Source organism: Wyeomyia smithii, chromosome 2, assembly GCF_029784165.1.
Source record: "Wyeomyia smithii strain HCP4-BCI-WySm-NY-G18 chromosome 2, ASM2978416v1, whole genome shotgun sequence".
NCBI classification, from domain to species: Eukaryota; Metazoa; Arthropoda; class Insecta; order Diptera; family Culicidae; genus Wyeomyia; species Wyeomyia smithii.
In genome coordinates, this window is record NC_073695.1 from 51,912,224 (window position 1) to 51,931,793 (window position 19,570).

The 19,570-nt window shown below is 39.1% G+C and overlaps 1 protein-coding gene across 1 annotated transcript; it reads left to right on the forward strand.

Moving 5' to 3' along the window:
• The first annotated feature begins 339 nt into the window (after positions 1 to 339).
• LOC129724048 (uncharacterized) lies at positions 340 to 13,073 on the forward strand. The gene is made up of 3 exons (XM_055678643.1): positions 340 to 970; positions 11,628 to 11,804; positions 12,702 to 13,073. Exons 1-3 carry the CDS (start codon positions 950 to 952, stop codon positions 12,834 to 12,836), a joined length of 333 nt encoding a protein of 110 aa, XP_055534618.1. The 5' UTR covers positions 340 to 949; the 3' UTR covers positions 12,837 to 13,073.
• Positions 13,074 to 19,570: the final 6,497 nt, after the last annotated feature.

A 19,570-nucleotide genomic window follows, 5' to 3' on the forward strand; every position in this document is an offset into this window, starting at 1 on the left:
TTTCAGGTTTTGCCCGGTAGAAGCAGTTAATGTAATGAAAGCCCAAAAACCGCTAGGTTTTTAATACGCGCTCCGATATTTTCCCTTCTATTCTCATGAAGGTCGCTGGTTCCGAATTATCGTGCAGTTCGGCGTTCCGCGTTGCAGTGCTTGTGTTACTCGTTTGTGCGCCAGAAGAACCTTCCACCAGCGGCTTCAGTTTGTTTTTCGTTTTTCCGCATTGTCAATGTAGTCAGTCGTTTTAAGCAAACTCGTAGCATCCAGCACGTGTTAAAAACGTTCGGACCGCGCTGGAAGACACACCGCTTAATCCGGTACTAAGGCAGGTGGGTTTCACGCGCGCGCGCCAGCTTAAGACAAGCTAGTTTTTCATTCGTTCGTGTGAAGTGATTTATTTGTTCATGTTATGACTGTTGCTGTAATTGTATCACATTGATCAAACTCGATAGGGAAGTGAAGTTTGGCAGACATTTATAGACTGGCTCGTCGTTTGGAAAACCACATAAGGGTTTTCTTTTATTTACCAGGCACGGGTGTCAGTACAGTGTTATCTCATCGGGCTTACAAGACTGGTTAGTGATTTGCAGACCCCCTTCGAGCAGCGCAGTAGTTATACAGCAGGCTTGATTGCATAGGGGGCTAGAAAAGCGCAAAAGTGCATCGAGTTTCATGCGCAGCCTAATGTGCTGAAACGAACGTCGACTGCGTCTTCTACCGTACCTCTATTAACTTCATCAAGAACATTAATATTACCTACCGGAGCAACTGCGGCTCGAAAAAGTGGCAGTGGTTAGTTGGTTCGTTTGCTAGCAGCGGTGTTGAGAAATCACGCAAAAGTTAGTTGATCGCGAAAGTTCGACTAGAACAGATATCTGTTCCGTGTTGCGGAGAGCTCGTGGTAGCTGGAAGTTGGCTCATTCTTTTTAGTTTAGTGCTACTGGTGTTGAATATGAATAAGTTTGTGATAATTGTGAGTATTTTGTGAATCTAAGTTTTATAATTTTGAAAACTGCTTAACTGTTTACCGAATTGAGTTCATAGATTAACCTGAAATTAGTAGGTGTTTTTTCAACTGCCGCTACTTCGTTGATTTTGACACTGTATAAGTAGATAACAACAGTTTTTCAAAAACTAATCGATATTGATGTTTTTAAATTTGTGTTTTACGGTTCTGAACATAAATACTGTCGTTTAAATAAATACTTTATCGTTCAAGAAGTACCATGGAACGGGGTGAAATTGATCAATTTTTATAACAATTTCCAATTAACTAGCTTCATGTACATTTTTCCCGAAATAGTTTGATTTTAAAACAAGTGCTGGTATGTGCTCCAGTAAACCTCTATGCTATTGGTGAAATTTCTATCGTCTACTTCATGAAATAAATTAGATAATGCTATAAGGTACTATGAGGTAAATAGGGGTGAAATTGATCACCATTGAAATCCATACATTCTTTTGACGATGTGCTTTTTTTTTATATGCTAAAGATAAATGATGATTTCTGTGCTGAAAAATCTCATTTACAGCTAGTTTGGAAACAAAAATAACGATATTTCAGGTTAAAATTTATTCATTTTGGTTCACGAACTGCAGTTTGCTTTATTTGCTGTTGTTCGATCATCGTTAGATCGATTTTAATTCGGTTTGTTGCAAAATCTCAAAAACTAGCTCTGAAATTAAAATCTTTGTGGTTTCCTGCGAATTTATCAGTATTTCTTTAATGGTATGGAATGCTCATTGTTGAAAATCACATTTTTTGAGCTTTTATCAAACTTTACTCACTTCTCCAAGTTTAACGTAATTAACCCTCAACTAAGATTACTTTCAGAAAATTCAATACTTTTTTTGTTATTTGGAAACTTGTTTGATCAAATTTGATTGAGTTTTGACTGAGTTAGAAGAATTTTTCGAAAATATGAAAAATTGCACCGGGCATGCAAGGGTTAACTTTGACAGGTACGTTTAAGGACACGTTAACATTGCCTAGTGTTGTAAGAGCAATATCTTTTGATTAGTATTTTTTAACACGAATTTTCAGGTGATCAATTTCACCCCACTGATCAATTTCACCCCATTCCACGGTACCATAAAACAACTTCAAGGTTTTGATTAAAAATTCGTGTTATCGAGTCCGCCACAAGTGCACTTTTTAAGGTTCCGTTTGGACTTAAATTCCTTGATCGTAACGAAGTTATATATACACAAAAAGATAACACTTCACATATAAGTATTTGCTTCGAGTTATTTGTCTCTTCCATTTGTTTATAACACTTTTGAAAGTAAAATCATCTGAAGGTGATCAAGGCAGAACATATACACCTTCGATAATTTTTTGCTTCAAGAGCTTAATGATTGTATTGGAAATAACTCGCAAAAATAAGTAAATGCTCTAGGTTTAAAAGTTAAACAAACTTGTTTTTGTTAGAGAATGTTTTATATTTATTTTTAAAATGTAAAGTCAGTATAACTGACGGCCTTGTTCTGATTGCCTTCAGCAAGTACGTCTAGCACTAACTTCATGTTATCAAAAGATCCGTGTGATACCTGGTGAGTTTTAAACATCATGCATGGCATATAGCAGAAAAATTGTTTCGTTTTGGGTACATTTTCTGGTCACAATCCTACGCGTTGATTAATCATAAAAGTATTAATTTATGATATACTAATCAATGATGGTTGATAAATGTTACAATATAGCGTTGAATTTTTTCAATCCTAATTTATTTATCCAATATTAGCATCATTTCTAGATTTTTGAACATGAGCGTCCCAATTTTTTTTTTATTATTGGTAACTATTCGATTCTCATTTCTCTGATAATTGCGTACACTTGAAAAAATCATGACTTTAAGAGCCTTAGCAATCCGGATTCACACCTGTTTTTGAACGACAATTGTGCAACAGTTCCTTGCCATATTTCATAGCATAAAAGTTGAGTTTAATAGCAAAATTTTTGTTTGTCAACGCCATGGTAATTTCTTATTTTCAATAGGAAAATTGTTAAATTATTCATCTCATTCCCTATGTTCATCGCATGTGTAAAATCAACTGTAAACTCCAATCTTTTCAGATAAATCAGTCTACCTATGCGTGAAACAGTTTCCTTTGAGTCTCATCATTTTTTTCTGGAAACAGATTTGTCGCACTAAGTTACACAGCTACTACGGGATTCGTTCGATAAAACTGTTCAACGTAAGAAAAAAAAGTCCTAAAGCTGAAACTGAAAAAAAGGATTATAGTATTTAAACCATTCCTGTGAGTTCGCTCTAGCTGCCTCAGAAGAGGGTCAAAAGGCCGCAGAATAATTGCTCGGAGGGTTCAACGTTTCTATGTTTGCTTATAGAATTTATTCACGTCTCTAAAGACTTGATGTGTTCCCGAAACGTTTAAAAAGCTGTATTCTGTGCTTTTATTAAATTAATCATCACCTGATCATGTTTCCTTAGTCATGCTTTACTTACTTTACTTCAGCAGCCCAGAGCCGTGGTGGCTCGTGCCGCATTAAGAATGTTCCTCCACCCTCCTCGATCCAGGGCTACTCGTCGCCAATTTTGTAGGCGTCTCGACACTCGGAGATACGCTTCAAACTAATCAGGCCACCTAGCACAAAGAAACCGGTATCCTCGCAACATGTCCGGCCCATCGCAGCCTGCGGATCTTCTTTAGGTGCACAATGGGAATTTCTCAAAGTAATGCCTGTAGCCTATGTTTCATACGCCTGTGCCACTCCGCTTTGTACTCCACCAAATATTGTCTGCAAATCTTTCCTTTCAAATACGGCCTAGGCGCGTATGTCCTCCGTGAGTAGTGTCACGGTTTCAACTCCATAGAGAACTACTGGTCGAATTACGGTTTTGATCATCGTCAGTTTCGTGCCGCGCATTACGCCCCTGGAACGAAGTGTCCTGCGAAGGTTCAAGTAGGCCCGTTTTCCAGCTTGAATACGTCGTTGGGTCTCTTTACTTGTGTAATTGTCGGTGGTTAACAAAGGTCCCAAGTATACTTACTCACCTTCCACTTTGAGTTTTCTCGAGCCTCTGCCTTTCATATACTTGGTTCTCAACTCACTCAATTTCTAATCTAACTCTCTAACCTTCTCTGGCGCAGATTATATCCGCCGTCGCAAAGTTTTTCGTAAAAAGAACGAGGTCGTCTGCGAAGACTATGGGTTGACTACCTTTGCTGAAAATCGTGCCTCTCGTTTTGATGACCGCTCGGCGGATTAAACGTCAAGACTAATGTTGAGCAACGTGCAGAATAGCCCATCCCCCTGTCTCAACCCTCTGGGCACTTCGAAGGGATCCGAGAGTGTCCCCGATACGCACACGTAAAACATCTCTCGATCCAAGGTAGCCGTGTTAGTTTATTTGGGAAGTCATGCATTTTGAAGTAGAATACTTCTCTCAGGAAGTTCGGCTACATAGGGATGTGAGATGAAAATCTAAAACCGAAAAAAGTGAAAAATATGTCCAATTTCAAATGCTAATAAATCGGTTAGTATTCGATGGATTTTCTTCGGTCTTGCAGCAATAGATTGGAAAATCTTCTAAGATTCTTCCCAAATGCAGATAATTGTAATTTTATTTTTCAGACTATTGTACTATTGAAAATAGTCAAGCCTTGTCAAAACGAAAACTTTGGCCTCTGATTGGTCGTTACATGATTGCTTCCCAAGCACGTTCGATAGAATCATAGACCTTGCCATTTGAAATGTGCTTTTGGCCTAGATAAGAGCCTATTTCACCCGAAGCCGCTCATTATAATTCTAGACTGCAACAACAGCAGTCCTCCCTTAGCAGCAGCAGTGGATACAGCAGCAGTAGCAGTGCAGCGGACAACGGCCACAGCTGTGGTATGGCAACTGATAGCGGAGCGCGTCTCATCATCGATAGCAGGACCAGGTGATGCAGGACAGCGGATACCAATGGCAACGGAAGCGTCCACTACTGTGGCAACGGGGATAGCGCAGCGGTTGACGTTGGTCTCAGCATCAATATAAGCAGGGCCAGCTGATGCAGTGTGGCATTGAATTAAACAACAAATTGTCCTTTTCAGGATGAAATAAAAACCTAATTGAAGAGTTAATATTTTCTCTTAAATCAATTTACACTTTCAAGAAATTTGGAACAGATATATACAGTAATCACCCGATTATATCTGTACCCGATATCATCTGCCCCCGATTTTATCTGCCCCCGATTTTATCACATTTTTCACCCGATTTTATCATCATAAAAAAAAACATTTTATTAAAAAAATGTCAGGGTGTACTGATTTTCTATTACGCCTCAATATTTAAGATAATTTTCATAATTCTGTGTATCATTCTGGATGCAGTTTACATTAAAAATTCAACCGATGCACAATGTTACATTTTGCTGTTATCGTGCGAATAATTGAATAGTGATACTAATGGTTATTATAACCGTATAATGTGTTCGGAGAAGTTTCAAAATATTTGAAAACGCATTTTTTAATGTAGAAAGCTGGGTGATCAATCCTCCTAAAAGTGAGATAGAATATTTACTTTTTCATTAGATAAAGATAGACGCTTGGTATCTTAGGCAAAGTATTAGGTGATCTCAAAACAAGAAACTTTACAGAAGACATCATGTTTCTATCTCTCACATATTGAAAGCAACATAAAGTTTCTATGAGAAGGCATTAAAAATCGGTATTTACATTTTAAGATATTTCTGGTTGCAATATGTGAGAGATATCAGCATGCTGTCTTCGGCAAAGTTTAGTGTTGTGAGAAAATCTAATATTTTGCTTATGGTACTGCGCTACAAAAAAGCAAGTGATTCATTTTACCAATTCAAACAAAAAAATAAACGAATAAAAAACTTAATTGTAATATATTTGCAACTTTATATCGATTTTTTTTAGGTTTGTTCAGAAAAGTTTTGGGCAACTGAATTATCTATCTAAAAAATGTTTTAAAAAAATAGTGATGATTGATTTTTTATAGTCACTTTTTGTTTTTGAAAATTTTTTTTCAGTACAGGATCTCAAATTGAATTTTTTAAATATTTTTTATAAAAGCTCAGACAGTTTTCTCAAATTCATCCCTTGACAACTTTTCTATATCTTTTGTCATTATTCAGATATATCGATTTATGAAAAAAACAACTGCAGCTTTTTTTCATATTTGTACAGATAAATTTTCCAAAAAAAATTAAAATCGCTGATTTTACGTATTTAGTTATTGCTTTAACATCTTCAATAAAAAAATATAAAATTTTAAAAATTTCCTGATTTTATCACTTTCTCTATATTATCACGCCAAAAATCATCAGGGTGAGATATAATCGGGTGATCACTGTATATCGATTTATGAAAAAACAACTGCAGCTTTTTTCATATGTTTGTACAGATAAATTTTCAAAAAAAAATTAAAATCGCTGATTTTACGTATTTAGTTATTGATTTAACATCTTCAATAAAAAAATATAAAATTTTAAAAATCTCCCGGTTTTATCACTTTCCCTATTTTATCACGCCAAAAATCATCAGGGTGTGATATAATCGGGTGATCACTGTATTTGGTTTCATCTCCGTGTCTCAGAACGTACTGAATTATCTTTTCCTTCCATGAGCACAACATCCGAAAAGCTTTCATTATCAGCATAAAAAATAATTTTTCGCATAATTAAAATTCAAAAATTATCAAGTTCAAATCATGACGAGCAACTATTATTGAGAATGGTCAATCCTTGTTGAAGCGCAAAATTCGAATGATCTGATTAGTCGTTAATATGATTGCTTCCCAAGCACGGCACGGTTTGCTATTTGTCTGTAAGAGTAAGGATGGGAAATATCGACTGAAATGGCTATCGATAGTTATCGATGATTTACTAATACTATCGATAACTATCGATAGGTTTTTCATCTCTATATAAGAGCCTGTTTCAGTCGAAGCCGCTCATAATAGTTCTAGACAGCGACAACAGCAGTCATCCCTTAGCAGCAGCAGTAGCAGTGCAGTGGATACCAGGCGGATAGCGGCCACAGCTGTGGCATAGCAATGGATAGCGCACTAGTTGCGGCGGATCTCAGCATCGATAGCAGCTGGGCTGATGCACAGACAGCGGATACCAATAGCAGCGTATAGCGGCCAAAACATTAGCATGGCTACAGATAGCGTAGCAGTTGCAGCGGGTTAGCATTGATAGCAGCTGATGCAGTGAGGCACTTTAGCGAAATGCAGTCTCTGTGCGATAGCGGGCACTAGTAAATGCATTCAATGAAAAGTTGACTCATTTTGACAACACATGAGCCGTCTAGTTTTGAGTGTTAACTCAGCTTTTCACTGTTTATTTTATCACAAGGAATTCTTTATTCTCACTGTCAGTGATAACGCCAAGATGTGATCGGTATCTTATCCGATATTGAATTGAATTGTTTTCTTGTTAAAGTATTCTACTTCATCCTTGCGGTCGTGGCTTTGCACACAACCCTCCTGTGATTTTTTTTTCATGGCTGGTTTCGATCGATTACTTTGAAGCCCACGAAGACGTGATGTGTGAGCAAGTTGTACTCCCGGCTTTCTGAAAGATCTTTTGCAGTGTAAAGATTTGAATTGTAGTAGCGCGTGTCTGCTTGGTACTGCTCTACGAGTCCTTTTGCTAGAAGAGAAAGACGGCAGAGCGAAGTCTGGGAGAGAACTTTGTAGGTAGAGTTGATCCACGTGATGCTACGGTAGTTGCTGCATTGTAGCCGATCGCTCTTTTTATAGATGAGAGATAAAACTTTTTTAATCCTCTCTGCCTTCTAAATCCGGTAAATTATACAGTGGAGTGCCGTTGCTAGTGCCTGTTTGTCCTGTTTATAGAGTTCTGCCGGTAGTCCGTCCTTACATGCGGCTCGATTGTTCCTTAGTCTCCGAGTTTGATCTCCAGGATATCAAGAATTGGGACACTGTTATCGTTTGTAGGCACCCCAAGGTTAACATCCTTTCCGCCTCCTTCCGTTGCTAGTTCTCCTCAGAATCGTGGTCAACTCATCTCGACCTCGTCAACATTTGACCGTGTTCTCTCTAGTGGCGATGCCTAGATAGCTTTTCCAGCTAGTTTTTTCCTCTTCATCGCTTGCTGAAATTTCCCGTGAATCATTTGTCGGATCAACGTTACTCTGCACCTAGTGCCGCAGTTGCGGCCTCTCCGATGGTCGTGAATTGCAGCACATAGTTCCTCCGTGAAAAGTAGTGCCTCGTCAAGTATGCACGCGTAATTCTAAGTAATGGCTAAGGAAGACGGTTTTGTCGTGTGAAATACCGCAGATAGTTTTGAGCGCACGTGTACTACTACTACTGCTACTACTACCAGAGGGCTACTACCTGGAAGGAAGCATATGTTTGTGATATTCGAGAAAACCCGGCCATCAATGAGAACGTAGTCAGTTTGATTTGTCGTTCGGTGATCAGGTGATCTCCAGGTGGTTTTGTGGATATCTTTGTATGGTAAAAAGGTGCTTCTTATCAACAGGCCTCAACCATCAACCAGCTACGAAGTCATCGTTTGCCGTTGTCGTTCATGTCGGTGTGTAGGCTGTGGGGCCCTATCACTGGTCTATATATAACTTCCCTACCAACCTGGACATTCATCTCCCTGATAACGGTTTTGAGGACCCGTGGCGAGCAGTTATCGTATGTTGTCTCCAACTGCGCGTAGAACTATTTCTTCTCGTGCGGGCTCGTTGATGCTGTAGTTGAAGAAACGATCTTCAATCCTCAACTAACACACCCTCTGGTTGATTGCCTTCCAGTTTATCACGCGATCTTGCCATTTTCATTCGTTGGTTCGCCATTTTCAATTCGTTGGTTGCTTTTGTTTGGTAGAACTGGGCCTGGTCGCCACGGACTCTTCACACTTTCTTACCTTTGCAACAGATCTCCTGCAGAGCCTTACTTACCTTACCAATCAGACGAGAGCCGTGGTGGCTCGTGCAGTATCAAGAATTTGTCGCCATGTTGCTCGGTTTTGGGCTGTGTTTCTGGTGCCGGTAGGGTTGCTGAAGGGAAGTGATTTCACAGGGTTGCCGTCCGGCATCCTTACGACATGACCGTCCCACCGCAACCTATTAACTTTCGCCAGGTGTGCAATGGGATTCTCTCCAAGCAGGGCGTGCAGTTCGTGGTTCATGCGCCGTCGCCATTCTCCGTCGTCCGTCTGTACTCCACCGTAGATAGTCCGTAGCACCTTACGTTCAAAAACTCCAAGAGCGTTAAGGTCCTCCGCGATAAGCGTTGTTGTTCCGATCCCGTAGAGGACTACCGGTCTTATCAGGGTTTTGTACAGCGTCAACTTCGTGCGTTGTCGCACTCGATTCGATCGAAGTGTCTTCCGAAGTGTAAAGTAGGCAAGATTTCCTGCCTGGATGCGTCTCTGGATCTCTTTGCTGGTTTTGCAGAGCCACAATGCCGAAATTGCGGGGTTCTAACTGCTTAAGCAGCACCCTTCAGCAATTTAGTGACTTACAGTTCCAGGTGACGAGTTGTCACTAGTGGTCCATTTTTTGTTGCCTAGGTCTAAGCCGAAAGTTTCATGTTATATTTTCTTGATTGTTCGTAGTGTAATTGTTCAGGTCGGTTGCCTTACTAGGGCCACGCTATCGAGCCTCGTGATGGGGCTGCCACCTTGACTATAGCGTTCGAAACAACACGTATCTTAACTCAGCCGCCCATTGCGGCTCAGACGCTGTTGTGAGCCGCCCCTAATCTGGAAAACAGACGCTCAGTAAGGTTGGATTTCGTGCAACACTGGAACTACTCGGAATTCATAATTTCGGGAAAAATGTATTTGAAAATTAGCGTTGAAAGTTACCTTTTAAATTTTCCAGAAAACTTTGAATTTACGTATTTTCTTTTCTCATTGAACTTGATTGGGTAATACACTGGTCAACAGATTTTACCCTAGAGTTTGAACTGAAAAATGTGAAAGATTATAGCTTTTCAACCACTTTTGTGATTTCCGATGTCCCTAGCCAGCTTGGTTCAAAAGACTGCACAGTAATTGCTCGCCGGCTTCGTCGCTTCTACGTTTGGTCACGAAAAAATGAAAATGAAATGAATGGTTGCTAAGAACACCAAAATTTACAGGGAAGCAAACTTGTACTAACAACTGATCGACAAAAGTAAAAAAAAGGCCTTGGAGCTCATATTGAACAAACATGAAAAATTATAGCTTTTCAACCATTCCTGTGCATAGTGAGGCTCCTTTCCAAGTCGGAAGTGCGTAAAGTCTTCAGAGACCCAAATGAAGCTGTCCTGTAAGCAAACTTAAAAGCGACGTACCCGGAAGGCAATTACTTTGCAACCTTTTCGCACACTACTAAGCTTGCTAGGGGCACCAACATTCGCAGGAACGATTGAAAAGGTATGGTCTTTCATTTTTTTAGTTTAAGATCTAAGGTATTTTTTTTTTGCTTTTGTCGACCAGTATTATACACATGAATTGAGAACATTGTGCAATTAAAATTTTATTTTTACTACTTTTATAACAAAATTTCGTTTCTGGATTTTTTGTGAAATTTGAAACGAGGTTTCGTGGGATGGAATTTAACGGTATTTGACATCGTTTGCCATCAAAAACTAAAAAATCCAAACTTTTGAGGTTGTGCCAGTGTTGCACGAAACTAATGATATGTTTTTGAAATTCTGATCTGTACATGACCACAATTTTTTAATATTTTTTTAAGTTCTTGTTTTAAGCATAGAATTGTTTGTCATTTTCAGTTTTTTTTCCTTCGAATTTTCAACGTTTGTGTAGTATTATATCAACAAAAAAAAAATGTTTGAGCAGTATTTAGCACTATATTTCTTTTGTTTTTCTCAGCACAAGTTTCTGACAAAAAAGCAAAGCCTTGGTGCTACAATCCGATTCGGAACTCGACCTTCTGTTTATTATATACAGACTTCGCAGCCAACTGTTAAGTGTTCAGGACAATTGCGGGGCCAGCGCTACGATCCTACTGACACTAACAGTCTCTCCCGAGCCGCAACTCGAACCTACGACAACTGGCTTGTTGGGCCAGCATCGAACCTTGAGACCAGCTGGGAGTTTCTGTCATAATTTTTCAATTATTAGCTTTTAGCACCTTGATGAATTCAAACATTTTCCATTTCAAACAGTTTGTTTATTTTTTTAATAGCGTCAATTGCCACTATATTTTATCAAAATCCTGTCTATAATCTTTCAGATTTCAGACGGGTTTTTCATCATCTCGATATACATATGGCTCAATGGCTGCATTTATCTATACTATATGTATAAATGATATCGATTTTTTGCCTTCAAAAAATGTATAACTGAATAAGTTTATTTGTTTTTTTTTATGGATGATGCACGGAGGGTCAAAAATTGATTTCAGACAACGTTTTGAAATCCAAGGCTGCAAACTCCAGGTACGGGAAAACAGCCTAAAATGCTCAAATACCACTCAATATGAGTATTTCCATAACCAGGATTATGCTCAGACGCCATTTTGAAATCCAAAATGGCTAAACGAGCAGTGAACTTCAAGAAATGATTGTAAATTATTAAAGTACGCATGACTAAAATCGAAACTAAATATTTAAAGCTTGCAGATTGAGCTTATTGTATTTTTACAACTATTGTTTCCAGATCAGCCTTATCCTGGTGCTGAGCAGCATTCATGTGCCACCAACGGAAGCCACCGTGGTCCGACTATTCACAGAATTGCTACAAAACAATGTGGCCGGCATCCCACTGATCCACAAGACCGAGGAGTTCGATTTTGACCCGGAGGTTAGCAAAAAGCGCCGCGAGTTGTACTATGAGGTAAGTCCGAAGGTACTCGACTGCAATCAACAACCAGCTGTGGTTACAATCAACCTTGAAATAAGTTGAGCTCCACTGTTTACACGCGTTTCTCGCGAATGGTAAAACGTTTTTAGTTCCGCTGTAAATTTCACACTCCAACAGCTTGGTACAGACGATACCGAAATGTCAGTTTCGTTTTGTCGCGTTTCGAATGGATACTGTGAATTCCTTGAAGGTTGAATCTTGTGATGAGATAACCGGCAGAGTTTTGTGTGTTTTTTTAAGCAAACTGAGAACGATATTTACATGAGACGAAGTTTGAACTCGTCAAACAAATTAAATTTATTGGAACTCCTTGATCTACTAAAACGTATCAAATGCTCCGCACCGGTTCCGCCAAGTCGTCAAAGAACCCACTGCCCTTGTCGGTGTCTTTAAGCATGTTTTTTATTTGAAAATCATCTGCAAAAAAAATGCAAGCTTGCACAACTAGCCAAGGCTTACATAACTAAAGGCAGAGCTTTTAATCATCTCGGTGCAGCCCCGATATCAAGTTCAATGAGCTCATTCAACCTTAAACCAGTTAGCTCTTAAACGTATTCGATTCTATCTCTCTTATTTCGACGGCGTCAAACAGAAAAACGGTTCCATCTGTTTGATCGTTTTTATTTTCGGTGGTTGCCATTCCGTGTATACTCACCGAGTTATGGCGCACGACAAGGTCAATGCCAGCCGGTTTTTTTTGTTCGTTGAAGCTCGATTTTACTTACCGGTAAATTAACACATTCCGTTGCCTATGAATTCAATAAGTGTTATGTCAGCTTCCGGGCTGAAATTTTGTATGCACTGTGATTATTATATCGAAGGGATGTTTTTTGTAATATATGAACTAATTTCCGTTTTTTTAACTTACAGCAACACGGTTACCGCGGTGAAAAGGCGATCCAACGAGTGGGCCTAGGAATTGATGGGCGGCACCGGGAACGGTTGGAATACCAACGTATACGTGACGAAGGACATTTGAACGGGTTGAATAACCTGAAGCCATGACAAGATGGTGGATACAAGTAGTTAATAGTGTCCGAGATGCTGAAAGACTGATGGATGGAGTGAGAAATGTTATAATGTGAGAGAAACGTTAAGATGTCGGTGCATACGCGGAATATGAGAAGTTAATTTTTAAGAGTAAGATATGCAGGTCTATTTGGATGCTTTGATTAATTTATGTTTTAGAAATTAAGTCTATTCTCGTCAAATATGTTATGAATAAAAATTGTTGTATGTCTACAGTTTGTTACATTTAATATATCCTTGAAGTTGTAGGTATGGCTTCATTTCTTCAGGATTTCGTCTAAAGTTTCGTTTTGGTTACCATTTCTCAGACTGAATTGGCTGACTAGTGATCTTTTTAAAACGCCATCTATAAATTATTCAACCTGTAATAAAATAACTCGTGGAGGTACTTGAAGCAGCGTCAGCACCGTGGAAAATTGAGAAGCAAGATGAGTAATCCACCGTAATAAGCTACCGAAGCGCTACATCGAAATACTGACTTTAAAATATAAATATGTATATTCCGGTTATTAAAACTATTACATTCCGCTCCTATAAAATCTGGTTCAGTTAGTATTTGGTTGCTTCTTTTTATTTACTGCAGCGCCCCTATTTATCACAACGAAATACTATTGACAGCGTTTTGATCCGTATAATTTGTTTATTTAGTGGTTAATTCATTAAGCTAGAGTACTCATTCAAAAGCCATGATCGAAGATGGGACACGAATGGCGGGTGCTCAACCCGATGTGGTCAGGAGAAAAGATTGCGAAATTCCGCAAAATTGTGCAATCTTCTGTAAACACCGTACTCAAACGTTGCCGGGAACCCCTTACTTCAGGGCCAGCAAACCAGGCGTAAAGGTGGACCATATGACCAGAAATTGCTGGAATCTACGAGCAAAGGTGATTCGAGTAGTCCACAACAATTCTTGGATCTCCGGGCGTAATTTGGCGAATAAGTTCATTGCGAATCACAGTACAGTTCGGCGAATTCGTACCTGCGTCAGCGATTTTATCATACCAGGATACATCAAAACAGGACGCTGAAATGAAACCAGGTAACAAACCTGTACGAGCAAGTGTTGATTAAATACAAGTGAGACATCATCATAGGACTAGATGTTTTTACATGCCCAATTCGCTTGCCATAGAATTTAGCTGGGATATATTCTCCAAGTGAAGTGTAAAGCAATAAATTTCATCTTGGTTTTATTTCTCAATGACAACGTTATTTTCTGGCAGTGTTGTGAAAACATAATTGTCAGAGTTTTCTTTCTATGATAATGGATGATTATTGTTATTTAAATCGTTTCAATGCATGTAAAAACACAAATTTTATCGTAATTCTCACGCGCTACCGGAATTCTGTAGAAAATGAATATTGAAACAACATACAATTCTTCTGCACTGAGGTGATAACTCAATAAATGCCATGATTTGTTATATTTTGTTTTGTTTTTTTCTTGTATGGACTTACTCACTGCGACCCGAATCGTTGATCTCTTTTGAGATATGCCCGGGTGTTTATAACATTTATTATTAGCAATACCGCTATTGAGAAGTGGCATGCTTATTTTTTTATCTGTGTTTGTGGGTAATGTGGTCTAAACCCTTTCTTTTACACGCTATCTACTCTGCTTTACCAAGCCTCGTTCCTTCTGCCGAATATCGCCAATTATAATTCTCTGGAGAAATTTCATCGTGTGTCCTTCTGGCCAGTTTTATAACAAGAGGGACTTATTTTTTTGTTAAGAGGAAGTCACACAGGGGAGCCTGAAAACAAACCCATGTTTTGAGTCCTTTTTGACATCGAATGGTCGGATTCTACTAAGATTCGAATCTATGACCATCCGCTTGACAAAGCGGACGCTGTAATCGTGCGGCTACGCAGCTCCTCTACAGCGATGAAAAAAAAACACCTATAGCGATTTTGAGTACATATAATGCATCGTCGTCAGAATGTGAATAACAACACACACTTTCGCTGTCACCGCACCATACCTCTGCTGCTACTCAGTCGACATAATATTCTCCTGTTGCTATCCTATCTTCCCCTAACGACGGGCGTATGGAGAGCAGTGCTGCAAACCTTCACTGTCATGAAAGGATTTCCAGTTGAAATTGAAATCTTTGAATTTCAACTTTCAACGAACGAGCTGATAATGATAGAGACTTTCAGCTCCAATCAGTTGACAGTGATAGCAGCATTTCTGTGATTTTGCACACGCTGTGTTGCTTTAGCGATGTTTATGCGGTTGAGAATGTAGATGCTTATATAGTTCAACGACTTCATGCAATTAATTGGCTCTAATCAAATAATTTCGATATTAAATCAGACATCTCATTTCTCTCAATGACCGGACTTTCATTGAAAATTGACGCCGCTGGCGCTGAAGGTCGTTTCAGCTTGGGATAGTTAAAATGCGGGTTTTGTCGCTTTCGTTTGCAGTGTCACGGTCTGTTGTTGTCTCACATTACCAGATGATCCTAAGGGTATGGTCTGAAGAACAACTACCTACGGACTGGTTGGAAGGACTCATTCATATGCCCTATTTACAAGAAGGGACATAGGCTCGACTGTAGTAATTATCGAGGCATAACCCTCCTCAGTTCCGCTTACAAAATTCTCTCCCGTATCCTGTTCCAGCGATTGAGGCCGTTGCAGGAAGCCCTTGTTGGAGAATACCAATGCGGTTTTCGGATGGGGCGATCTACAACGGACCAGATGTTTACCTTAAGACAGCTTCTCGACAAGTTTCGAGAACACAACTTGCAGACGCATCATCTGTTTATTGACTTTAAGGAGGCGTACGACACAACGAGCTTTGGCAAACAATGCTAGAACATGGTTTCCCAACAAAACTAATTAAACTGTTACGTGCGACACTGGACGGTTTCACGTCATGCGCCAGGACAGCGGGCGAATTTTCGGATGCGTAATGTGACGTTAGATGGTCTGAAGTAAGGTGACGTGCTCTCGAACGAAGGTACAATACGAAGGGCTTCGCGGACGACGTTGATATAACTGGTGTAAACCGTAGAGCAGTTGAGGAGGCCTTTACGGCTCTCAACAGGGAAGCTGCGAGAGTAGACTCTCCATAAACACTGCCAAAACGAAGTACATGGTGGCTGGCAGAGAGCGTGGTAGTTCTGCGGGTGCTGCGGTGGAGATGGATGGGGATACCTTCGAAGTGGTCGACGAATTTGTTTATCTTGGTACTCTCAATTCAAGGCCGTTAACGTACATGCCACAGGATTCAGCGGGTGACGAATCAATCACTCCGAACTGATGACTTAGTGTTCATCGTGGAAAGCAAGAACCGAAAGAGCTGGATACAAGGTATCATGCAAGAGCTGCTCCCGGGATCGGATGGACGAGTGCGGTATGCATTGGTATGAACGACCGAGGTGTACCTGCGAGCCGTGCCCAGTTTAGCGGATGTTACGGGCAGGAGAATGTCAAAAACCAACACCACGATGCGTGCTGAGGTGGTTAGCGTACCTACTGCTACTGCTTCTGGATATCATCTGTCAGTTCGGAGATTTGCGAATTTGCACATTATAACAAGTTGGCAATTGCAGTTCAATAATACCTTATTGGGACGATGCCTATAATCAGCAAGTGGAAACCACTCAATCAAATAGAGGTAGGACACTCTGATGAGGCTTACATCGAACGGGGCCCGCCACAATAGATCAAATAACTGGTCGCAGTAGAAAATGTACCCAATCGGAAAAGAAAATTGCAGGAAAGGAAAGTTCATTTGTATTGAATTGAAGCTAAACAATTTCGAAGCAAAACTTTTCAATCCAATTAAATCATTGGATTACGAGAATTCACAAGTTACGAGTATCATAAGGGGTAGTGTTCGACATCGGAACGAAAACGTTGGGTCCGCGTTCCGGTCCGGTAAAAAATCGGAACTAGCTCGTTCCGGTCCGGTTTGGGTCCGGTCCGATTGGCTTCGTTCCGGTTCCGGTCCGGAGTCCGGTCCGAAGTCCAAGAACAAAAGTTGCCAGATTTTTCGAGAGCGTTATTTTAGTGAAAGAAATATCATAAAGACTTTTATGCGTATTGGAAAGTGGTTGGCTAAATCAGAACAATACAAACTAAATTTTGCAATTTATTTATTATATTTTTTTTTCTAATTGAAAAATTTGGAGTGTAGTAACAAAAAAGGCTGGTTCTACAATTTTCCTAGTTTTGGAACATTTATTTGAGCCAATATTTTAGTAAACGTAGCTGTCGGATTCTTTTCCTTCGTAGTCTGTTTCTGCATGATGTGACGACGTCCCGTTTCGAAGAAAATTTGTTTTCAAGTGGAACACTCGACGCAGAAACACACAGGATGTCTCTTGCCATTAACGACAGGTTCGGATGATGAAAAGTAAATCAATAATACCATAAATGAAACAAAAAATATGTATATTGTAACTCACTTCCACAGACTAATCATGTGATAAAACGATTGCTTCCTCTCCTAGATAGACATCTAGTTCGTTCCTATTGGTTGGTCTTCTCTCCATCATCTGTGCCACTAAGTCAGTGGCAACCAAATTTTCTTCCGAGTTCGTAGGAGTTTCCGGTTTGTAGCAAGAGATCCACAGAAACACGGCACGTTTTATTTTTAATTATATCTAACAGTTTTACACTCAGATTATTGTTCGTTGAGCGACGGTGAGACTTATATCGATACTCGGTACAAAAGTATTGAGTAATTTAGCATTGATATCGTTAAAAGTGCAATATTCCTTCATCGATATTTGGAAACTGGTAAAAACATCAATGCAGTGAAGCACCAAGCAGGGGTGGCTTAAGGCAAAAGGCGAAGTAGGCGGTCGCCTGCTCGTCAATCATTGAAGGGCGCCAAATGTGGGAGCGAAAAGAATAAAAAAAAACAATTCAAACCACAATAATAATTTGAATGTTCGGCAAATTAAGTTGCCTATTTTTTTCAAGCTTGATTATCGAGTCAATAAATAACGCTCTCAATTGTTCCATTAGTGCGAAATTGGAACGGAAAGTTGCGTCCGGATTTCGGTCGAGAATCGGAATAAGTTCGTTCCGGTCTGTTTTGTATCCGGTGCGATTGGCTCCGCTCCGGTCCGTCCAAAGTCTGGGAACGGAAATTGTCCATTTTTTCGAGCAAGCGTTATTTTAATGAAAATAAATCATCAAGTCTATTATGCATGTTAGAAACAGCTTGATTGAATTAAAACAATGCAAAACGAGTTTTGTTGTTGAATTTTACTTGACTTCCTAAAGTGTTGTGTTAGTCAAATTTAGAGTGACACGTTGTTTCTCAACCACTGAATTTTTTCTGAAACATTAATTATAAAGCAAATGAAAATTGTTTTTTTCTGTATAACCCTTTCCGACCGAGCCCATACAATTGTGTAAGTAAAAAATGATGGATAATGAAACCTAAATCGAAGCAATTCCTATATAAAACCTAAATTAATCCACCTAGCGGTCAGACAAAGCCTTTCTCATTCAAACTTATTATTTGTAAAAATATATTTACATGAACGCTTGAATCCTATTAAGGTTAATGCACTCATATTGATGTTTTAATTGAAGTATGAAATATGAAATTTGACGTAATGTTAGTGCGTAAGAATTAGCGAAATAAAAGAAATGACTCTTAATTTCGAACAATTTAATCACGAGCGATACCGGGAACGTTCAAATAGTACGATACCACATTTAAATTATGTTTAAATAAAACGTGTAATCTTTGAGATAATAGACTTTCGTTGTTTTAAAAATTCAATACATAACAGTGGCTTAAGCTCGATTATAATCAAATGAAATGAGAACGCATAGGGCAGCCAAACTTTGAAACAAAAAGTCCAATTATAATTCATCAGTTAACGCTTAACTTGCCCGTTCATTTGATTTCAATATTGTTCGAATCGGTTGTGTAGTTCCTGAGATAATGAATGTGATTTTCACATTTTGATACATTACAGACAAAGTTACAGCCCGATTACAATGAAATTCAATAGGGTGTCATGAGGCAGTTAGACCTTTCATTTGATACTAATTTTGTGAGATCATAACAGGCAAAGTAAGCCTCCAATTGCAAAACAAATCAATAGGGTCTTATGAGGGAACTAGACCTTCGATTTGACACTGATTTTATAAAAATCGGTTCAGCCATCTCTGAGAAACATGAGTGAGATTAAACACTCTCCAGAACACGTTTCTTTTCATAACTTCTGAACCACATGTTCAATCTTTATAAGTTTCAAAAGTTAAGGGTTTTTGAAGTTCATTTAAAACCAATTTTGTTTGCGTAGTTTCTGAGATAATGATGTTTCGTGATTTTTACATTTTGATGCATAACCTTTAAACTTATAATCCGATTACAATGAAATTTGATAGGGTCTTATGGGGAAATTAGACCTTTCATTTGCAATTAACTTCATGGAAATCGGTCCAGCCATCTCTGAGAAAAGTGAGTGAGAATAAAAATCTGCACATACACACACACCATCATACACACACATACAGCAAATGCTCAGCTCGTCGAACTGAGTCGAGTGATATATGCCATTCGGTCCTTCGGAGCACTTTTATATCTTCGGTTTTGCAAGTGATTGCAATACTTTTCTAGGTGAAAGGCAAAAAGTTGAAATAAATAATTAGTTAGGTGTAAAAAATTTGTGCTGAAGTAATAACGAAATAAAAGAAATGACTCTGAATTTCGTACACTTCGATCACGT

Coding starts and splice junctions, on each gene's coding strand:
- LOC129724048 (XM_055678643.1), top strand. CDS start 950: ATGAATAAGTTTGTGATAATT. Junction 971..11,627: donor TGAATAAGTTTGTGATAATT/GTGAGTATTTTG, acceptor TATTGTTTCCAG/ATCAGCCTTATCCTGGTGCT. Junction 11,805..12,701: donor GCCGCGAGTTGTACTATGAG/GTAAGTCCGAAG, acceptor TTTAACTTACAG/CAACACGGTTACCGCGGTGA.